Source organism: Protopterus annectens, chromosome 2.part1 (genome assembly GCF_019279795.1).
Source record: "Protopterus annectens isolate FY-2018-M chromosome 2.part1, PAN1.0, whole genome shotgun sequence".
Classification (NCBI taxonomy): Eukaryota; Metazoa; Chordata; order Ceratodontiformes; family Protopteridae; genus Protopterus; species Protopterus annectens.
In genome coordinates this window covers 942,618,658-942,638,207 of record NC_056729.1, presented here as the reverse complement: position 1 = coordinate 942,638,207, position 19,550 = coordinate 942,618,658, and the positions used below count along the sequence as shown (strand labels likewise).

The 19,550-nt window shown below is 39.1% G+C and overlaps 1 protein-coding gene across 1 annotated transcript in view; it reads right to left on the bottom strand.

Moving 5' to 3' along the window:
• LOC122794922 (probable ATP-dependent RNA helicase DDX60) overlaps window positions 1-19,550 on the bottom strand; it is a 2,165,155-nt gene that overhangs the window by 1,031,786 nt on the left and 1,113,819 nt on the right. Inside the window, exons 20-21 of the mRNA XM_044063515.1 lie at window positions 17,033-17,152; window positions 15,645-15,740 (exon numbers count right to left, since the gene is read on the bottom strand). Of these exons, the coding sequence (XP_043919450.1) occupies window positions 15,645-15,740; window positions 17,033-17,152 (216 nt within the window). The remainder of the gene's footprint in view (window positions 1-15,644; window positions 15,741-17,032; window positions 17,153-19,550) is intronic.

The following is a 19,550-nucleotide window of genomic DNA, read 5'->3' as shown; positions in this document are numbered from 1 at the left end:
TGACTTCAACAATTGGCTAAGCTTCTGGTGTCATTCTAAAGGGATCCAGTATCTGTCTGCCTGGGATGACATGATCGACAGACCACGATGCTTTGCCAGAGATGGCCTGCACCTGTCACCCCTGGGATTCCAGACACTGGCTAAGGTTCATGCCGCCTCTATAGTGCCTTCTTTAGGCAAGGTTCAAATGACAAATTTACCACTGTAACAGGAACAGGCAAGCAAAAACTGAGGGTGATACTACTCAATGCTAGAAGTCTAAATCTCAAAATGCACTCACTCGAGTCACTCCTTAAAATGGAGAACATCGATATCTGTGCAGTGACTGAGACCTGGTTCAAGACTCAGAGAGCACTCCTGCTCTACCAGGCTATAACTCATACCACACTTTTCGGCCATGTAATCTGGACCGGAACACCAAAGGCGGAGGTGTGTCCATATTCATTAATGATATCCACACCTCCAGGTTAGTTGCTCTGCATAATGCATCCGAGGTTATCCAAGTGCAACTAACTCTGGGCAAAATTGCAATCCAAATTGTAGCTTGCTACAGATCCCCCACCATGCCCCAGGATTCCCACTCCTCTTTTCTTGATGTACTGGAAAATATTAGGGTTCAACCAAACACCCCAATAATGGGTGATTTCAACTACCCCGCCATTAACTTGGAAAACTACTCATGTACTAACTCCTTCGCTCAACACTTTCTGGAATTCATAAACTCCAATGCTCTGGATCAACTTATCCACACCCCCACCAGGGCAACAATATCCTAGATCTAGTCATTGCCAACATGAGTGACTGGTGTTCCACACCTGAAGTCAATGCCTCATTGGTCTGATCTGACCATAAGCTAATCACCCTAGATATTCACATCCTGCCCCCACCCCGCCATTAAGGAAACCACGGTAAAAAATTTCTCCAAAGCCAATTTCATGCTTCCTAAGACAGAAGTGGTGAACTTCATGACACCCATGCAGATGGACAATACAGTTATGATTACTGAATCCTACACAATTGCACTTTATAAGCACTTACATGAGTGCATGGATTGTGCTATCCCAAACAGAACCAAGATGCTATCCTCCAAAAAAAAGGAAGTCAATCTGGTTGTCCCCTGCCATAAACAAACTGTACAACAGAAGGAAGAAACTGTTGCAAAAGAGAGTAAAATCCAATTAGTGGAGGAGCTCCCTGGTCAGCTTCAGTAAGAAGCTGCGATCCCTGATAAAATCCTCCAAAGCTAGTTATGAAAACAAAATTGCCACAGAATCTAAAGACAATCACAAAGCATTCTATAGCTATGTCAAGAATCTCAATGGCAACACATAGATCTGCTCTGAGTTACAGCACAATGGCACTAAATATACAGACCCAACTGATATTGCCAACATCCTGGCAGATAGGTTCAGTGCTAACTTTACCCCCCCTCTCACTCCCTAAAGGGCCCATCTCTATACCGGAAGAAATCAAAGTTCCTGTAATCACGGCTGCACAGGTAAAAACCACACTCTCCAACGCCAAGAACACAGCATCCATGGGACCAGACAACATCCCAGGCTGCGTTCTACATGAACTACAGAACAAACTGGCACCCCACCTAAGTACCATATTCAGTCATAGCCTAACCTCAGGCTTTGTGCCCGCTGAATGGCGCACAGCAACAGTTATCCCATTCCACAAGGGGGGAGCCACCATGGACCCTGGGAACTACAGCCCCATTAGCCTGACAAGTCTGGTCTGCAAGGCCATGGAATGTATCATCATGGAACTTATAAACAAAGACATTGGTAATCTTCAAACTCTGGACCCCACCCAGTTCGGGTTTGTAAAAGGCAGATCATGTCTCCTAAACCTGACAGACTTCTTTGAAGCAGTCACCAAAGCCGTAGACGAGGGTTAGTTGGTTCACACAGCCTATCTAGATCTTGCCAAGGCATTCGACACCATCCCCCACTCTGGAATTATAGATAAACTCACTAAACTAGGTATAAATCCCTATGCCACAAGATAGGTTGCCAACTGGCTCACAGACAGAACCCACACTGCGAAAGTAGCAGACTCCAAATCCGACTTCAGACCAGTGACAAGTGGAGTACCACAGGGTTCAGTCCTGGGTCCTCTCCTGTTTGTTATCTACTTCTCTGAAGTACAGGCTAACACAGAAGGTCTTTGGCTAATGAAGTTCGCAGATGACTGCAAACTAGGAGCCATAATAAAAACTCCTAACGATGTGGACATCCTACAAAAGGGCCTCACTACGACAGATGCCTGGTGTCAAAGCCATGGCCTCAAGCTCAGTGCCAAAAAGTGCACTGTCATCCCCTTTGGTAAAAACTCTGTATCCATGAACTACAACATAGGCGGTAGTATACTTAACACCGAAAGTGTGATAAGAGACCTTGGGACACAGGTGGACAGTAGTCTCTCCTTTGATAATCACATCACCAGAGTAGTCAGGAAATCCTTCTACATGGCACACCTCATCATAAAAGGTTTCTCATCCAGAAAAAAAGAGGTAATTTTTCCCCTCTACTCATCACTCATTAGACCCATTATAGAGTACAATGCCCCTTTTGGTATGTACCTCACAAGGCATCTACAACAACTGGAAAGGCCACAGAAATACCTCACAAATAGGATTACCAGCCTCAACAGATGCCCTATGCAGACCGTCTCAAAAAACTCCAGCTTTACTCCGTTGCATATCGCCTACTGAGAGGTGATCTCTGCCTAACATACAAAGCTATGTCAAACCCGAGCTGCTGGACATGCTCCACTTAAAGAAATCCCAATCCCTCCGAGCTACATGCTCTAGGGACCTAAACCTTGTCACCACAATAAACAGAATATGCCGGAGGGATAGATTCCTATCCAAGAGACTTCCCGTACTCCAAAATAAACTACCTACCTATATCAAACAAAGCTCCTCATTAGCACTCTTCAAGAAAAATCTTGATGATTGGATGGGAAATAGGAAATTCACCCTGGGGATCACTTCTGTGGCTCTGCTTGACAGTGGCACAGGAAAATAATTTTCTCGGGTGGCAAAAGCTAAGGTACCTTTTTGGCTGGGCTTGTATAGGCCCTAGGAACAATAGCCTAGTACCTACCTATGAACCTATGAACCTAAGAGGAATTTCATCTTTCAACACGACAATGACCCCAAGCATAGATCCAAATCAACAAAATAATGTCTTTACCAGAAGAAAATTAAAGTTTTGGAATGGCCCAGCCCGAGCCCAAACCTAAATCCATTAGAAAATCTGTGGGGTGACCTGAAGAGGGCTGTGCACAAGAAATGCCCTCCCAATCTGACAGATTTGGAGTGCTTTTGCAAGGAAGAGTGGGCAAATATTGCCAGGTTGAAGATGTGCCATGCTGATAGACTCCTACCCAAGAAGACTGAATGCTGTAATTAAATCAAAAGGTGCTTCAACAAAGTATTTGTTTAAGAGTGTGCACACTTATGCAACTATATTATTGTATGCTTTTTTTTATATATTTTTCCCCTAACAGATTTGTTTGTTTTTCAATTGAATTGTACAGGTTATAGGTCACATTAAAGGTGGGAAAAGTTCTGAAATGATTTATTGTGGTCTCATTTTTTTGTATCACAAAAACCTGGCATTTTAACAGGGATGAGTAAACTTTTTATATCCACTGTAGACAGATACAGATATACTTGCACATGAAAACACACACACACACACACACACACACACACACACACACACACACACACACACACACACACACACACACACACACACACAGATGATGATTTTGTTGGCATTGTATTATGCCAAAGCAATTCACCATTATTTCTATAAAATGTATAGCATTTAAAGTTTAACTATATACTTGCAAGTATTAGCTACTATCTGTAAAAAACCATACCATATGCAGCTAAATTAAACTCCCTACATGAAGAGTCACAGACAGTAAACACTATGCTTTGTTAACTTTCACATATACATCTTAAATTGGTGCAAAACTGTCATAACAAATAAATTACTTATGACCAACAAAAAACTCAAGTCTCTAACTTAAGGCAGTCTATATAATTCTCTCTAAAGAAAAAAAAAATAAAAGTTATTAAATCGTATTAAATATTCTGCAACTGTAAACAATAATCTGGACATCATCTACAGTTCTCTGCCAGTTTTTTTAGAGGCTATGCTCACCACATAATGAAGCTTTAAAGACTGTTTGAGACATGTATCTGAACACAATTAGTACTATCAGCCAACCTTTCAGGAGTTCACAGTAGACCCTCAGTTTCTAAATCAACAATTAAACAGTTGCCCAGTGTATTTTCTTTACTTTTTTGTATCCCTTAGGTCTACAGTTGCTAAAATGAATACAATGTCACTGAATATCAGGTTGGACTTCAGGAAGTACTCTGAGATCTACAGACTGTTACTGTCTTATTGTTTTACTATGCATGGATTATAAAATATATGCTAAACTAATTAGTAATAAGTAACAGAATATCTTTCATAAACTGGTCTTGCAAGAGTTTGGTTTAGCAACAAAGACTTGCATATAGCAGCTGATTTACTTCGAACTGTGATCTATCATGTTATGATAAAACCTTATTTTTTTCTACTTTATGCAGTCACTACAGATTGTATAAAAACTTTGACGATATTGACAGGAACTTTGTTTTTACTGTTGTTTTTTTTTTTAAATGATTAAACTTCTTCAACAGTACATAACTTAAATCACTACTTTAACACACTCCAATTTTTGTCAACATTGATGAAAAACATAGCAACATCAAGACACATTAAAAGATATTACACTAGGATACCCAAACCCACCCATCATACTCATTATAGCTTTGAAACCTTTTCTTTCTACCATACAGTATCATTCCTTTATGACACAATGTTACAATGTAGTTTACTGGAACAGACTAAAAGCCTAAAAAGAGGAAGCAATACACTCTGCTTCCCACCTATCAGGTTTGTACACCTGTGTACCCATCTAACAAGAACTTACAATTATTTTTAATGGATGCTTACCTAAGCCTCAAGGGCAATGGATGTAGAAGGATCTCCTTTTGTCTGCACTACTGACCCTGACAATATTTATCAGTAGTGATTGTTAACCTGACAATATTTATCAGTAGTGATTGTTAACCTGACAATATTTATCAGTAGTGATTGCTAACCTGACAATATTTATCAGTAGTGATTGTTAACCTGACAATATTTATCAGTAGTGATTGTTAACCTGACAATATTTATCAGTAGTGATTGCTAACCTGACAATATTTATCAGTAGTGATTGCTAACCTGACAATATTTATCAGTAGTGATTGTTAACCTGACAATATTTATCAGTAGTGATTACTAACCTGACAATATTTATCAGTAATGATTGCTAACCTGACAATATTTATCAGTAGTGATTGTTAACCTGACAATATTTATCAGTAGTGCTCGTTAGCCTGACAATATTTAACAGTAGTGTTCGTTAAGCTGACAATATTTATCAGTAGTGATCGATTACATGTCTGGACTGGGTGGTTCATGAAACTGATATCCAAGTTTGCTGCAAAAGTCATCCAGAAGACATATAAATGTCATAATAAGGTCATCCCTGAGTAATTTGTTGTACATAGTATGAGATCACAGGCTCTCTAAACGCTGTCAGTAAGGAATCAATGATAAACTTTTAATTTTCCTGGTACAGTACCTCTGAACACTCTTCAGTCATTTGATGTAGGTCAGATGCAGACAAAAGTACAATACTCGCCATGAGGTTGTATTAATACATTGTACATGGGAGTCATGACTGATAGTTCCAAAAAAGAAATGAAACATAATACATCGTTGATGGTACTAAAACATGTCCTGATTACTAAATCATCATTCTCCTCAAAGATAAATTTATCATCAGACAAGACACCCAAACCTTCTGCCAACCATATTTGTGACAAACAGTTGTTACTGACAGAATATGGGAATTCAGGGTACCTGTCACCAAAATGCACTTAATTTTATTTCTAGTAGTCAAAATGTAAAATGAGTCTAAAGCATGTCAGAAAATGTTATAATCATCAACGTAGGATATTACCACCTCTAGTTTAACCTCGTTGGCAAACCTAGTCATCCAGTTTGGATTTTCCATTGCCATGGAAAAACAGATATTAAAAAGGAAGGGTCCCATTACTGAACCTGGGGGACCTCTTATTAGTCAGTCTGTACTTATAAAGCGTATTACAGATCTTCACTATATGCTATTAGTTAATCAGCCATTAACAAACACAGCTGATGATATCATTACTTAACCCAGTAGGAAACTCCAGTTTTGAATAACTGATATGCAGAAGACTAAGTCAAATGGCTTGGCAAGATCAAGATAAATGGCATTCACTGTCAGACTGTTAATGACTGACAATCACATGACTACTCAAAAATGGCAACCTAGTACAACACGATCACCATGACATGAAACCATGTCAAAAGAAATCTACATTTAGGAAAAAAGTATTTACACAAATTTTCAAAATAGTTTTTTGGAATGCTTTGCTGATATTACTTAGGTTCATAGGTGTTTACTAGGGCCGTTTTAAGCCTAGCCATGCATCCCAAATCTCTGACAAGTGCACATACTCTTGATAAGTATAAGCTGGGGCTTGGGAGATTAAATATTTACAAGCAGGGGCAGGGAGACGAATCATTTACAGGTTGCCTCTGTTCATTAGATACATAAGTGCCAAGACAGGGATGAATTTCCTGTTCCCCATCCAATTGTCAAAGTTGCACTTAAATTGGGTTAGGGAGGAACTCTGCTTCACATGGATAGAGGGCCTATTCCACAGATGGGGTAGTCTCTGGGACTGGGATACATACCTGTCTTTCCAGCAGGTCCTGTTTATATCACAGGCAAGGTTTAAGTCTTTAGAATGGGTAATTCTGGTACTGTTTGTTTTGTGGACATTCAGGGGATCCATCAGTGTGTAGTCTGACAATGCCCTGTATGCCAGGCAAAGATCTCCCATCAAAAGCCTGTAGGAGACAGAATACAGGGATAGGGCCTTGAGGCGGTCTGCATAGGACATTTTACTTACTCCCAGTATTCTTTTAGTGAGGAATGTCTGTGGACAGTCCAATTGTTGGATATGCCTGGTTAGGTACATACCAATGCGGGCATTGTACTCAATGATAGGTGTGATGAATGCTGAATACAGTGGAACAATGATTTTCTTGGACTTACATGCCATACCTTTGTTTATAAGTTGCACAACATAGAAGGATTTCACTACTGTAGACACATGATGGTCAAAGGCTAGATTGTTATCTATGTGTGTCCCTAAGTCCCTGACTACTGGGTCAACTCTAAGGGGTGTGTTATCAATATGATAGTTACCAGGGGTGGATGACTTCCTGAAAGATACTATTATGCATTTTTTGACATTTAGTTTTAGTCCATGACTCTGACACATGTTGTAAGTCTGTGTCAGCCCCACCTGGAGAACATTTGTGGCAGTGTGGGATTCAGTGACAGCTCCTAAACTGCAATCATCTGCAAATTTCATCAGTCAGAGACCACTGACATTGGCCCTGACTTCAGAGAAGTAAATACCAAAAAGGAGCAGCACAAGGACTGATCCCTGAGGGACTCCACTTATGACTGGCCTCTTTGTAAAAGTGGACTCCCCATTTCTAACTTCCTGAGTCCTGTCTCTGAACCAGTTGGCTATCCACTGGGTGACATATGAGTTTGCACCTAACCTCCCGAGTTTATCAGTAATGCTCAAGTGGGGTACACTGTCAAATGCCTTGGCCAGCACAAGGTAGGCAGTTTGAACCATTTTGCCCACATCCATTGCTTTTGCTACCTTCTCAAAGAGGTCCACCAGGTTGAGTAGGCATGATCTGCCCTTGACAAAACCAAACTGGGTTGGGTCCAATGTCTGGAGGTTCACTATACCACTACTGATCATTTCAATGATAATTCTTTCCATGGTTTTACATATACGACTAGTGAGACTTATGGGTCTGTAGTTTACAGGGTCTGTAGATGGCCCAACTATTGCTGTTCTCAATTCATGAGGTACAAAGCCTGTTTGGAGGCTACAGTTAAACAGTAATTCCAGAGGTCCTGATAGGGCATGCTCCATGCTATTTTAGAAGGCATCCTGCAATATTGTTTGGACCCACTGATGCAGTGTACATGGCCATAGAGAGAGCATTAAGAACCTGTTCCCTAGTGACAGCAAGGGAGTTATATTTGATGGTATTTACAATGCGCTCTGCACACAATTCTGCATTGTCTTTGAGGTTGTGGACATAGCTAAGGAATGCCTTGTGGCTGCCCTTGGCCTGGGAAGCCAAGTTTACCTCAAATTTGACTTTGGTAAACTTTATTTGTTCTCTAAGTTGTTTGTTTAATTTGATGAGAGTGCTTTTATCCTGCTGGGTGCTGAATCTACTAATTTTTACCATGATTTTCTTCCTTCTGTTACACAACATATTGTTTTTTGATTCTACCAAGGTGGCTTGTTTTTTGAGTTAGTTCTGTACTTCTTCCTGGTGGGTACAGCTGCCTCTGTGCAGCTATTAACATGCCTCTGCATTGTTTCTGTAAACAACTCTGCATAGGCAGCAGTGTTCTTAGGGTTTATGGGGGCTTGAAATTCTGCCAGGTTATCACTTAATAGCAGGAGGTTAGCTTTAGAGTAGTTCCTGAATACTCCAGGTTTAGCTGGGGATCCTGGTTTTATTTTTACTTCAAAAGAGACCATTTTGTGGTCTGACCTTACCAGGGAAGACATTACAGTAGGGTATGTGCAGCACTCTCCATATTAGTAAGGACCAGATCCAGTATGGTTGCACCCATGGCTGGTTGTTGACTATCTGGTCCAGGGAGTTTGTGTTTACAAAATCCAGGAATCTCTGTGCCTGTATGTTTTGTGTCATATGGTAAAAACTCTGTGGGATATTATTTATAGTTGCTTTGTAGTTTTCAATGTTTTGAGATTCGATGTTATGAGTTTTAGATGTTTTGAAGTTTAGATGTTATGGTCTTGATGTTTTGAGTTTAGATGTTATGAACAGTAGATCTTTTGATAGGTAACCATTTAAATACATAGTATGGGTTTCCTGGGTCATACAGGGAGACCTAAAGCTTGCAAGTAAGTGGTATTGGATTTTGCCTATGGGGATTTGAACATGGAGCAGCTCAAGTGCATTTACCTGTTTGACCAACCTTGAGATATATTTGTTTCTGATGTAAATAGAGACACATCCACCTTTAGTCTCTGCCTGTGCAGTAGCTGGTCTAAATGTGTGGAAGACATTATAACCTTGAACTGTTGGTGTGCTCTGTGCATCTTTAAACCATGTCTCAGTGACTGTACAGACACCAGCATTCTCTAGGTTGAAGACAGCTTCTAGACAGTGGAGATTTTTGTTTAGACTCCTAACACTGAGCAGTAATACCTTTAGAGTTTCTTAGTTTTGATTTGTTATGTCTGAAGTGCTTTAAGTTTGGCATTGTCTAAAATAGGCACTATGGGAGAAGACAATGTTTTAACTAATATTCTAAAGCCTAGAGGGGATAGGTGCAGACCATCCCTGGCAAAGCAGCGTGGTCTTTTGACCATCTCCTTCCATGCTGACAAATATTGCAGTCTCTTAGAATTCCACCAGAAACTAAGCCAATTATTAGTCAGTGGTCTTTTGTTCTTATTGTGGCATCATTCTTGGAGAAGGTAAGATGCTGCTCAGTGCTAGGCTCATACGAGCCTGGGACACATATTCCAAGAGCTCCAAGATGTCTCTCTTTATATAGTCTAGGGAGGTACATCTCAGGTCATTTACTCCCACAAGGACTATGACTGAGTCATGCTGGTAATTATGGTTTCAATGACCTGAGTGCGTGCATAATGTGATGGATCCTAGACCCTGATAAGCAATTAACCGTGATTCGTCTTACTCAGCCTGGTCTGAAGGACATCAGTGTGTCTCACAATGGAGTCTCCAGTGACTAGAATGTTGGACTGTATGGTGGCTTGCCTTATGGGGTTAGAGGTAGAGGCTCCATGACATGTAGCTCTATGTGTTGATGTGGATGTTGTTTTGAAATAGTGCATTTGGATCTGCTCAGGGTATCTGTTATGAGTACTTCATCTAAGAGGTCTTTGGGGCTTGGGAAGGTTACTTTTAAGTGCTTCAGCATATGTGGGTCAATATGTCTGCTTTCAATTGTGCGTGATGGGTGCAGCATCTGTACTACTGACACCTTATTGACATTAGGAGTACTTTTATGTGAGAGCTTTGCTTCCAGTGACAGTGGGTAAATACATATCTCACATACCATATCAGTTTGTTTGGGAATTAACTGGCTGTCAGTAAATAAGAGACAATTTCTACAATGCCTCAGGATGCCTATATCCAACAAGCTGATAACAGAAATAGTGGGAAAGTTCTTATCCATGTCAACAGACCCTTTTTACTGATTAGACAGGTGGACTGAGAATATAAAGTAGTCAGGAGTATCCAGTTTGCAACTATGGGGACAGTGCTTGTCACTGCCAGCTAGTTCTCCTGTGTGCAATTAGGTATTGCAGAAATTTCAATTGTGCTTTTTCAGCAAAAATGTCACTCATGGTGTCTGAGTCAGTATAGGGCACTGCCAAACACTTGAGGGAAAACTAATAGTAGACCCTGAAAATTTAAGGATGAAGTTTTTAGGCAAATATTCTGAAGATGGAAACAAATCAAGCAGTACTTACTGAAAACAAAGAATTAGCTTGGTAAGAATGACATGAATGGCTACTACTGGTGCTGGTCTCAGCACAGCTTCACTCTGCTGGGATACAATGCTCCTTTGCTTCTTCTCTTACCAGAAACAAAATATTAGCACCAACCCCAAGATGAGAAGCAGGCCACAGCCTGTTTGGTGAAACACAGTCTTGTCCCAGATGATGGAAGGGTCTGTAGGCTTGTTGTAGCCTTTTCCTGGTAAATGCCTTGAATATCAATCAGGAACATTAAACACAGACACTCACTGTCAAACCAGAAACAGTCAGAAATCAATGCACACTGCTCCTTCTCTCACCAGCAAAAGAATATAAGCAAAGATTCCAAGCTATCACCTATAAAACAGTTATTAGGCTTTGTGGTGATCAGTGGTCTCCAGGAAATAATGTCCCAGTGCTCCTTCTCTCACCAGGAAAAAACAGAAGCACTAATCTCACGATGACTACTGAAAGGCAGAATGTGGGCTCTCAAATAATTGGTGGTCTTCAATAGATGTTTAAAGGTAAGATGAAAAAATAGGTTAATATCCTAAACACTTCAGTGTGTCATACTGACTGCTGCTAACAAGTGCTGTGTTGCTACTTTTGCTAAGTGGTACAATAATGGCTGATTTCCACTCAATGTGGCTGAAACCTGCATGCAAACACTGCTGAAAAAGGTTAGATACACATGGAATTTATAGACCTCTATTCTGGATAAAAACACTCATTTACTCCATCTGGACCTGCAGCAGTGTCACATTTAGTTTATTTGCACCATTTGCTACTTTCTTGTCAGTGATCACAGGTCAGATATGACTACGGATTAACTCGTTCATAAAGAGAGCAACAGATTTAGCACTACTCTCACTAAAATAGTTAATAAACAACTCTGAAATGGTTAACTTAGTACCTTAATGGGCTTTAGTTACTGGGGGACATTGTGTGTCTATATGTATGAAAGGTGAAGAAGTGCAAATTATTCAGATGAGAAATTATTAATCCTTGCCAATGATATCTCATCAGCTGCAGAAGACATGCACTCGAACCATGATTAAACAAATGAAGAAGCAGTGGAATGTCACTGGATACGATGCAGGCACTCTATATTTTTGTATGCCTGTATCAGATATCACACTTTATTTGGAGGGGTTCAGTGGTGCAGCAAACAATATTGTCACCTCACAGCAAGGGGTTGTCTGGTTAGATTCTCAACTGAGGTGCCTTCTGTGCAAAGTCTGTATGTTCTCCCTGCATTCATGTGGGTTTTCTCTGGGTGTTCCAGTTTCCTACATCAATTCAAAGACATGCAATAGGTGGACTGAACACTTTAAATTGGTGGTGGTATGGAAGTACAACCATGGCAGGGCTAGCCACCAAGCGGTATGAACTTTGGCACTAGATGATTTTCACTGTTGAAGTGACACCCCAACCTCAAATGCAAAAAATGGGAAAAGGGGTTGTAGCTGGCTGGATGGATTTGGTAGGGGTACATAAACAGGCACAGTGATAATCTTGTACCAAAGACGTCACAAACTAGAGGCTTACTTTCAGAGAGGCCTATGTACAAAAAAGTGATCAGACCGCATGCAGTACATGTAATTGACTGTTATGGACAATGGAAATGCAAGGTGGCAAGATATGTATTTTGGAATCAATGTTGGAAATAGGTCAATGCACCACAGCAGTGTGAAAAAATAAGTCTGTTTCATAGAAATAGATTAAGAGGACTAATTGTGACAGCATCACTAAATCAATACTAAGAGGGGCAGAAGTAGCAGTTGTGCAGAATGAGAAACATTGCCTAGTAATATAGTACCATTCTACAGACACAAAAAACAAAAGAGTTAACTACAGAAGACAGTATTAACACAGCAACAAACAGAATCCAATTCACTTCTCATCACTGCTTACCTCTCCTCATCCTCCCGGTCTGTTCTTTTCTGTTGTTTGTTTTCTTCCTTCTTTCCTTCTTCCATCTGTCTTGTCTTTTCTAACATTGCTCCTGCAGCTCTAGTTTTTCCTTCGTTCCCTTATTTACCATCCTTCAGTATTTAGCTCAGAATCATTCATTTGCTTCATCACACAAATTCTGACCTCAGTGTCTTGACACTTTAACTTTACTGGACCTCATTTGACCTTCCTGCTTTGTGCTTTCACCACCTCTTCCACCATTTCCTGCTTCAAACCACCTTTCTTTCTTTCTCCTTCAAATTCCTATCTCTCTCACCCTTGATGACCTCTAACCTCCTTCTCTACTTCTTGCATTCCTTTTTATTCCATTTTCCTACTCAACATATATCCATGACCCTGTGCATGGAGTCTTGATTTCTCCACTCCCCTTCTCATTCACATTGAGTCCTAAATGCTTTTTATCTCTCCTGTTTATGTCTCCCAAGCCATTCTACATCATCTTTTATCTCTTTCTCACAGGGTTGCTATCCATAGATTCTTCCTCCCCTACTCTATATGGTTTGTTTTTCTTGCTGTTTTAAATTTTTAAATCTCATGTTCTTTCTTTCCCTGGTATTTAATTACCTCTTCATCTCCTATTGATATCAGCTGTAAACATTCACATTTACAGCACATGTATGGATGATGGATTGTTTCTATACAGACTCCACCCTGACTTATCACTATACTTTCCTTTCTGATGTCAAAATGTTGGGCATTACAGTCATTAAACCAACTATGTATTTGTAAACTGTATTTTACACTGCATTCTCCTATCTTCCTATGCTCTATTTTTCCTCAAGTATTTTTACCAGTTTTATTTGTAGACATATTGATTAATTATCTATGTATGTTAAGGTTTTCAGCCAGTGCCATGTAATCCAGGAATAAAGCCCAGACTACAGGCCAGGGGACCAGAGTTTGGGTAGTGGTTCTTGCACCTGATGGTGTCAGCGTGTAAGGATGGGCATATCCATCCTAGCAATGGTTCCTATCTGGCTTACTAATGCTCCAGCTTCGATGAAGGATTGCCTGTAATAGAAACTAGTGCAAGGAGGATGTGGGTAGTGTGTGGGCAGTTGCATCCCAAGAAGGAGATAGCAGCCCTTCCTGCCATATATGAAGGAGCAATGTTATGCATGCAGGTGTTAGGCAAACACAGTCCCTCCAGTGATGCACATGCTCACATCACCACCAGAGGTGGGGTTAGGGTAGTGAACATATACACTGAGTTGCCAGGATGTTAGCAAGAGCACAAGCACCCCTCATTGTTTGCCAGACAATACAGAGGAGTTACACTATAAACTGTTAAAGAGCTGCTTTCTGTGGCCCCGGCTTAGCCAGTCACTTCAAAAGACAGTGCTCCTGTGCTAAGTCTGGAAACAGTCCATGTGCTCTATCCTGGTTAAAAATTAATTAAGTGAGTAATTGACTGATTAATTAAATTGAGTAATTAATGAAACATCAACCTGTATGATGGCTTCTCCAGGGCATCTTACTTCTCTATATGGTGTTTGTCATATGTCCCTGGTAGAGTGGATTGAAAGGACTGAGCCCTTCTGCACATCACAAAAATGCAGACAAAAGCCTGTTTTGAGGATGGCTTAACAGTTATCAGGCAAGGAGGCAAAAAGAATGGGAAAAAATGTTGCGTTTTTTCTTTTCTTTCCTTCTCGGCTTCAATGGTAAATGGAATCTTCCCAAATGGACTACTGCAGTCATCCAGCCAAATAAATAAATCCCTGAACAAGGAACATAACAGTATAGTTCCTTATAAAAAGTTATTGCTTAAAATATTCATAACTGAATTTCTCGGCTGAATTATTTGCAGGTCCAAATACCAGGGCCTTTGCTATCTGAATACATATAAGACAGGCTTGATTTTTTGATACTTTTAAGAAATTATCCCCATGACAAAAATTCAAGACTTGACCTAATGCAATTGCATAAGACACTACAGTTTGACACGGCCTAAAAGTGGACATCAGACATCTCCTCCAGAAAACAGTATTAATAAAAAAAAGTGACAGAACACTGATAAACAGACTCTTCAATTAATTATGTATGTTGGTCAATAAGACAGAGCCCTCTAAACTAATCTTATTTTGGCTTTTCCCAGTTAAGGGTTTCAACAGTGGATCACCTGTCTGCTCAAGATTGGCAGTGGAGTTTTACGGTGTTGAGTTGCCAGCCCGGCGCCCAACCTTCCACAGAAGGCACACACTCATGCCTAGGGCCAATTTAGAGTGTCCAATCCACCTACAGCATGTCTTTGGGAGGAAACCGGAGCAAACCCACACAACCACAGGGAGGACATGCAGACTCCGCACAGAATGCACCCCAGCCAAGGATTGAACCAGAGAACCTCTTGCTGTGAGGCGGCAACACTAACCGCTGCACCACTGTGGCCGCCCATGCCACTCCAAATTGTCAAGCATGACTAGCAAAGCAAGTTCTTGTATTAGGTGGCAGCTGCATTTTTGTACATTTTATGCTAAGTACTGTATTATGCAAAAGAAAATAAACTAGAGAACTACAATCACATTTAAGGGTGGAAACAGAAACAAACATGAAAAAAGACTGAACAAGGTAACCTGAGATCAGAATACTTTGCAGAAGTAGGAAGAGAAGAAAGGTTTATGAAACAGCTGGCTAGGACTAGGAGTAGGTACACAGGGCCATACTGAGGTGCCCGGGTACTGCAAGTTTCTCTTTACAGCTGCAAGCAATGCTCAGTAAAATGAAGGTAATTCAATAAATATACAAATTATTTTTAAATAAGTTGTTTTCCACACCTCTTTAAGTCTTCAGTACATACTTTATCACATTCCTGCCCTTCATCTGCCATCAGTGTTGTACATTTCTGTGTTATTGTCACAAGCAGTGAAATATAACAGTTTCTGTAAGCCTTCATGTCAGACAATATATCTACCTCGTCAAATATGATGTATCTTATTTTCTTGACCCACTCTTGTCGATGAGGGGACAGCAACAAAATTTCCAAGCACTGGGGTACTGTTACAAGTACCTGGAAAGGAAAGTAGAAATATCTAATTAGTCTGCTCTTTGAAGCTGTTAATAATTATCTGTAAAGACTTCCACATGAAGGAGAACAAGCTGTAATTTATTTGTTAAGTAATGTCACAGTTATGAATGCAACAAAAAACTGAAGAGAGCCTCTTACAAGAAGAATAACACATAGTAAATATGTTTGTCCCGGATTATGGGAAATTAGTCTTCTGTCTACTTATTCTGGGGGATATCCACTTCTGCCTGAGGTAACAGAACCTGCATGCTGCTAGCTAGACTGTACACAGTCACTATAAGTATACTCCAGTCAATATCTCTCCTTTTGAACTGAAACAGACACAGCAGGTTATATGTAACTTCATAAAGAGCCCTCATCAACCACATCTGCCAGCAGAGCAACACTAGTAATGGAAAAGAGGGTAGAAAATTAGTATCCGCTAAAGTAACCTTTCTCTAAAACATCTACTGTTAATGTAAGGTCTTAAAACGCAGTGTCATCTTACTCCAATGAGGCTTCTATACACTGTAAGAAAACACAAACACAAACAGCAGTGTCATTTTTATCCAGGAAGCATGCTTAGAGAATACAAAAACAAGACAGGAAAAAGACTAGGCTAGGATTCTCTCTCTAACAGGCCTCTGATAAAAGTAGTTCTTCTTGCGATAACATCTACACTTCAGTACTTGAAAAATAATGAAATGGGAATGTGAGGCAGCAACAAAGACTTTTGTGGTATAAAGCTTCCTGAGAAAGCCAGAAGATGAAGCAATCACCTCCCTCTTTCCCTCACAGTGTAGAAGTTAAGGTACAACACTGCACAAGGGTTCTTCAGTATCTTTCAAGAAAAAAAGACTGCACCAGTCTAATCCCACTGGGAAACGTCTCTCTGCATCAGGCAGAGGAGACAAACAGCCACACTAATTTTTACAATCAGTATTAAAATAGGGTAGTTAATACCAAGACTATCTTTCATCGAATGCTTTATTTATTGATTTATGTTTTAAACTTTCCAAATGAGTACAAGTCCCGCAAATTAACTAAGTAGTTCAAAAGCAAATTTACATATTACTCTGAGTCAGCTCTTTAATATTAATGAAGATCAAATCATGTTCTTGTGAAAGGCTGAAGTGATCAGGCAGACTCATAGTAACAGTGAAGGTGAAAAAACAAAAATCAATCATGCATAAAAAAATTTAACTACAAAGCTTTGAAAGGTATACATACATAAAGTCAGGCATCAGAAATTCTTAGAGATGCAAACGGGTACTGAAACAGCTAGAATGTCATACCTGGCAATTCAGTGCATCAAATCGATAATCTCTTGTAAATATCCCACAAATTTCCATTCCATCAGGCATGTTTTTCTGGAAACGGTTGTAAACAGTTGCCATTACCTGATTCACAAGAGCCTAGTATAAAACAGACCAACTGATGAATTACAGAAAACATAGCAATTTAATACAGTTTATTAAATAATACATTTCAAGGCACGTATTTAGAATCTGCAGATAGATGTACATACAGTGTAAACAACACGAAGTGCAGCTGCATTACGACACTTAGAAAAGTACAGAGGAACAGTAATTAATTTCATGGTATCATAGTAAAATATTAGGCTATAGACCCAATGGGCTTTTTTAAGCTCAGCCATGCTTTCCAGTAAAATTTGATAGATTTAGGGTCCCACTTTTTTTGGGTGTGTGTGTATATATATATATATATATATATATATATATATATATATATATATATATATATATATATATATATATATATATATATATATATATATATATATATATCTATAGATGGGTCTACTTCAGTAGACCAAAATATCACATTACTGAATCTCAAAAAAACAAGACCACATCCACGAAAGTTCAGAATACTGAAAGCGCAAATGGCCAACTCCAGTTTACCCAACTGAGTAACACATCCACTTTATTCAACACACAACTCTAAACACATCCTGAAAAACAGCGCAATATACCTTTAAAAAAAACTACTAGCTACAAAACACGAATTAATGGAACCTACCAACACATGAACCGATAACAAAAAGCGAACCAGAAAGTAACCATAATACTGCAAATAGAAAGTAAAATATACCAATTGCAAATAAATATAAACAGAAACTACAACTTTTCAATATACCTGCCTACTAATCACAAAACAAAACTCAAAAAAAACCCCACTGAATATTCATATTGGTAACTGTAGCACCGATATGAATATTCAGTAGTAAAGCTTACATTCAAACACACCTACTGAATTTCAAACAAAACTTTCACACACTCCCCAAATCCCCTGCAACTTATATATACCATCTCCAAGATTGTGCTACAGTGCAGAGAAGGGCAGACTTCCTGTTCCACTCATCTCAGACTGTGGGGAAGTCAAATGTTCAGTGTTCTGAACGTCGGTAATGTGAAGTTTCACTCATGTGAAACTTCGGTCTTCTCGTCTCAGTTTTTTGAAAGTCAATGATGTGACATTTCCATCTACATAAAGTAGACCCATATATATATATATATATATATATATATATATATATATATACACACACACACACACATATATATATATATATATATATATATATATATATATATATGGGTCTACTTCATAACATTGAAATTTCAAAACATTGAATTTCATAACACTGAGATCATAACATTGAAAATTCAAAACACTGAAAACCCAAAACATTGAAAACTCAAAACATTGAAAGTGTGCTTCATAACATTGAAAAGTAAACTGCACAAGTAAATAATATCTCCTCCACCTACAACAACACCTAACTAACAAACACACTTTCTACTACATTTCTGCAGGGGGCAAGCCCCCCCTGCACCCCCCATGTGGGTATGATACAGTGAGGTTAGGAAGTTTTTTTCACTGTAGTGAGATCTTGGAGTTGGTATATTTAATTTATGGAGGTGTGTGGGTGGCAGAGCTCCCTACATGGGGGGGTACAGGGGGGCTTGCCCCCCTGCAGAAACATAGTAGAAAGTGTGTTTGTTATTCAGGTGTTGTTATAGGTGGAGAGGATGTTATTTACATCTGCATTGTAGTTTACAGTGTTATGAAGCACACTTTCAATGTTTTGGGATTTAGATGTTTTGGTCTCAATGTTATGAAATTCAACATTATGAAATTTCAATTTTATGAAGTAGACCCATATATATATATATATCTATATATATATATATATATATATATATATATATATATATATATATATATATATATATATATATATATATACACACACACACACACACACACACACACACACACACACACACACACACACACACACACACACACATATACAACACACACACACACATATATACATATAATATATCTATAACATATATACATCATATATAGGTTTGATATGATCAACTTCACAAAGTAAGTTTGACTGTCACAAACCATATGTTAATGAAGATCTTGAATTTTAAACGGTATTAATGAAGATTCCTTGACAGAGCAGTATGTGCGATCTTGGAATTCTGCACTGTAGAAATTTCTTGGAATTGGGTATATTTAAAAAAGGGGGTGCAGCGTTAGCTGCTATAAACAATTTGCATGTATGAATTACACGAAACTGCACGAGATACCAGTTTCACTGCTTCACTGAATACCAAAACTCACTGCATCAAATAAATACAAAAACACTATATCAAGGAATATGTAGTTTAAGGATAAGATAGTTATATCTATTCTTTCTATAGTGTAGTCTCAGAGTTAGGTATATTATGGGGGTATATATACATACAGGGGTACACATACATATTT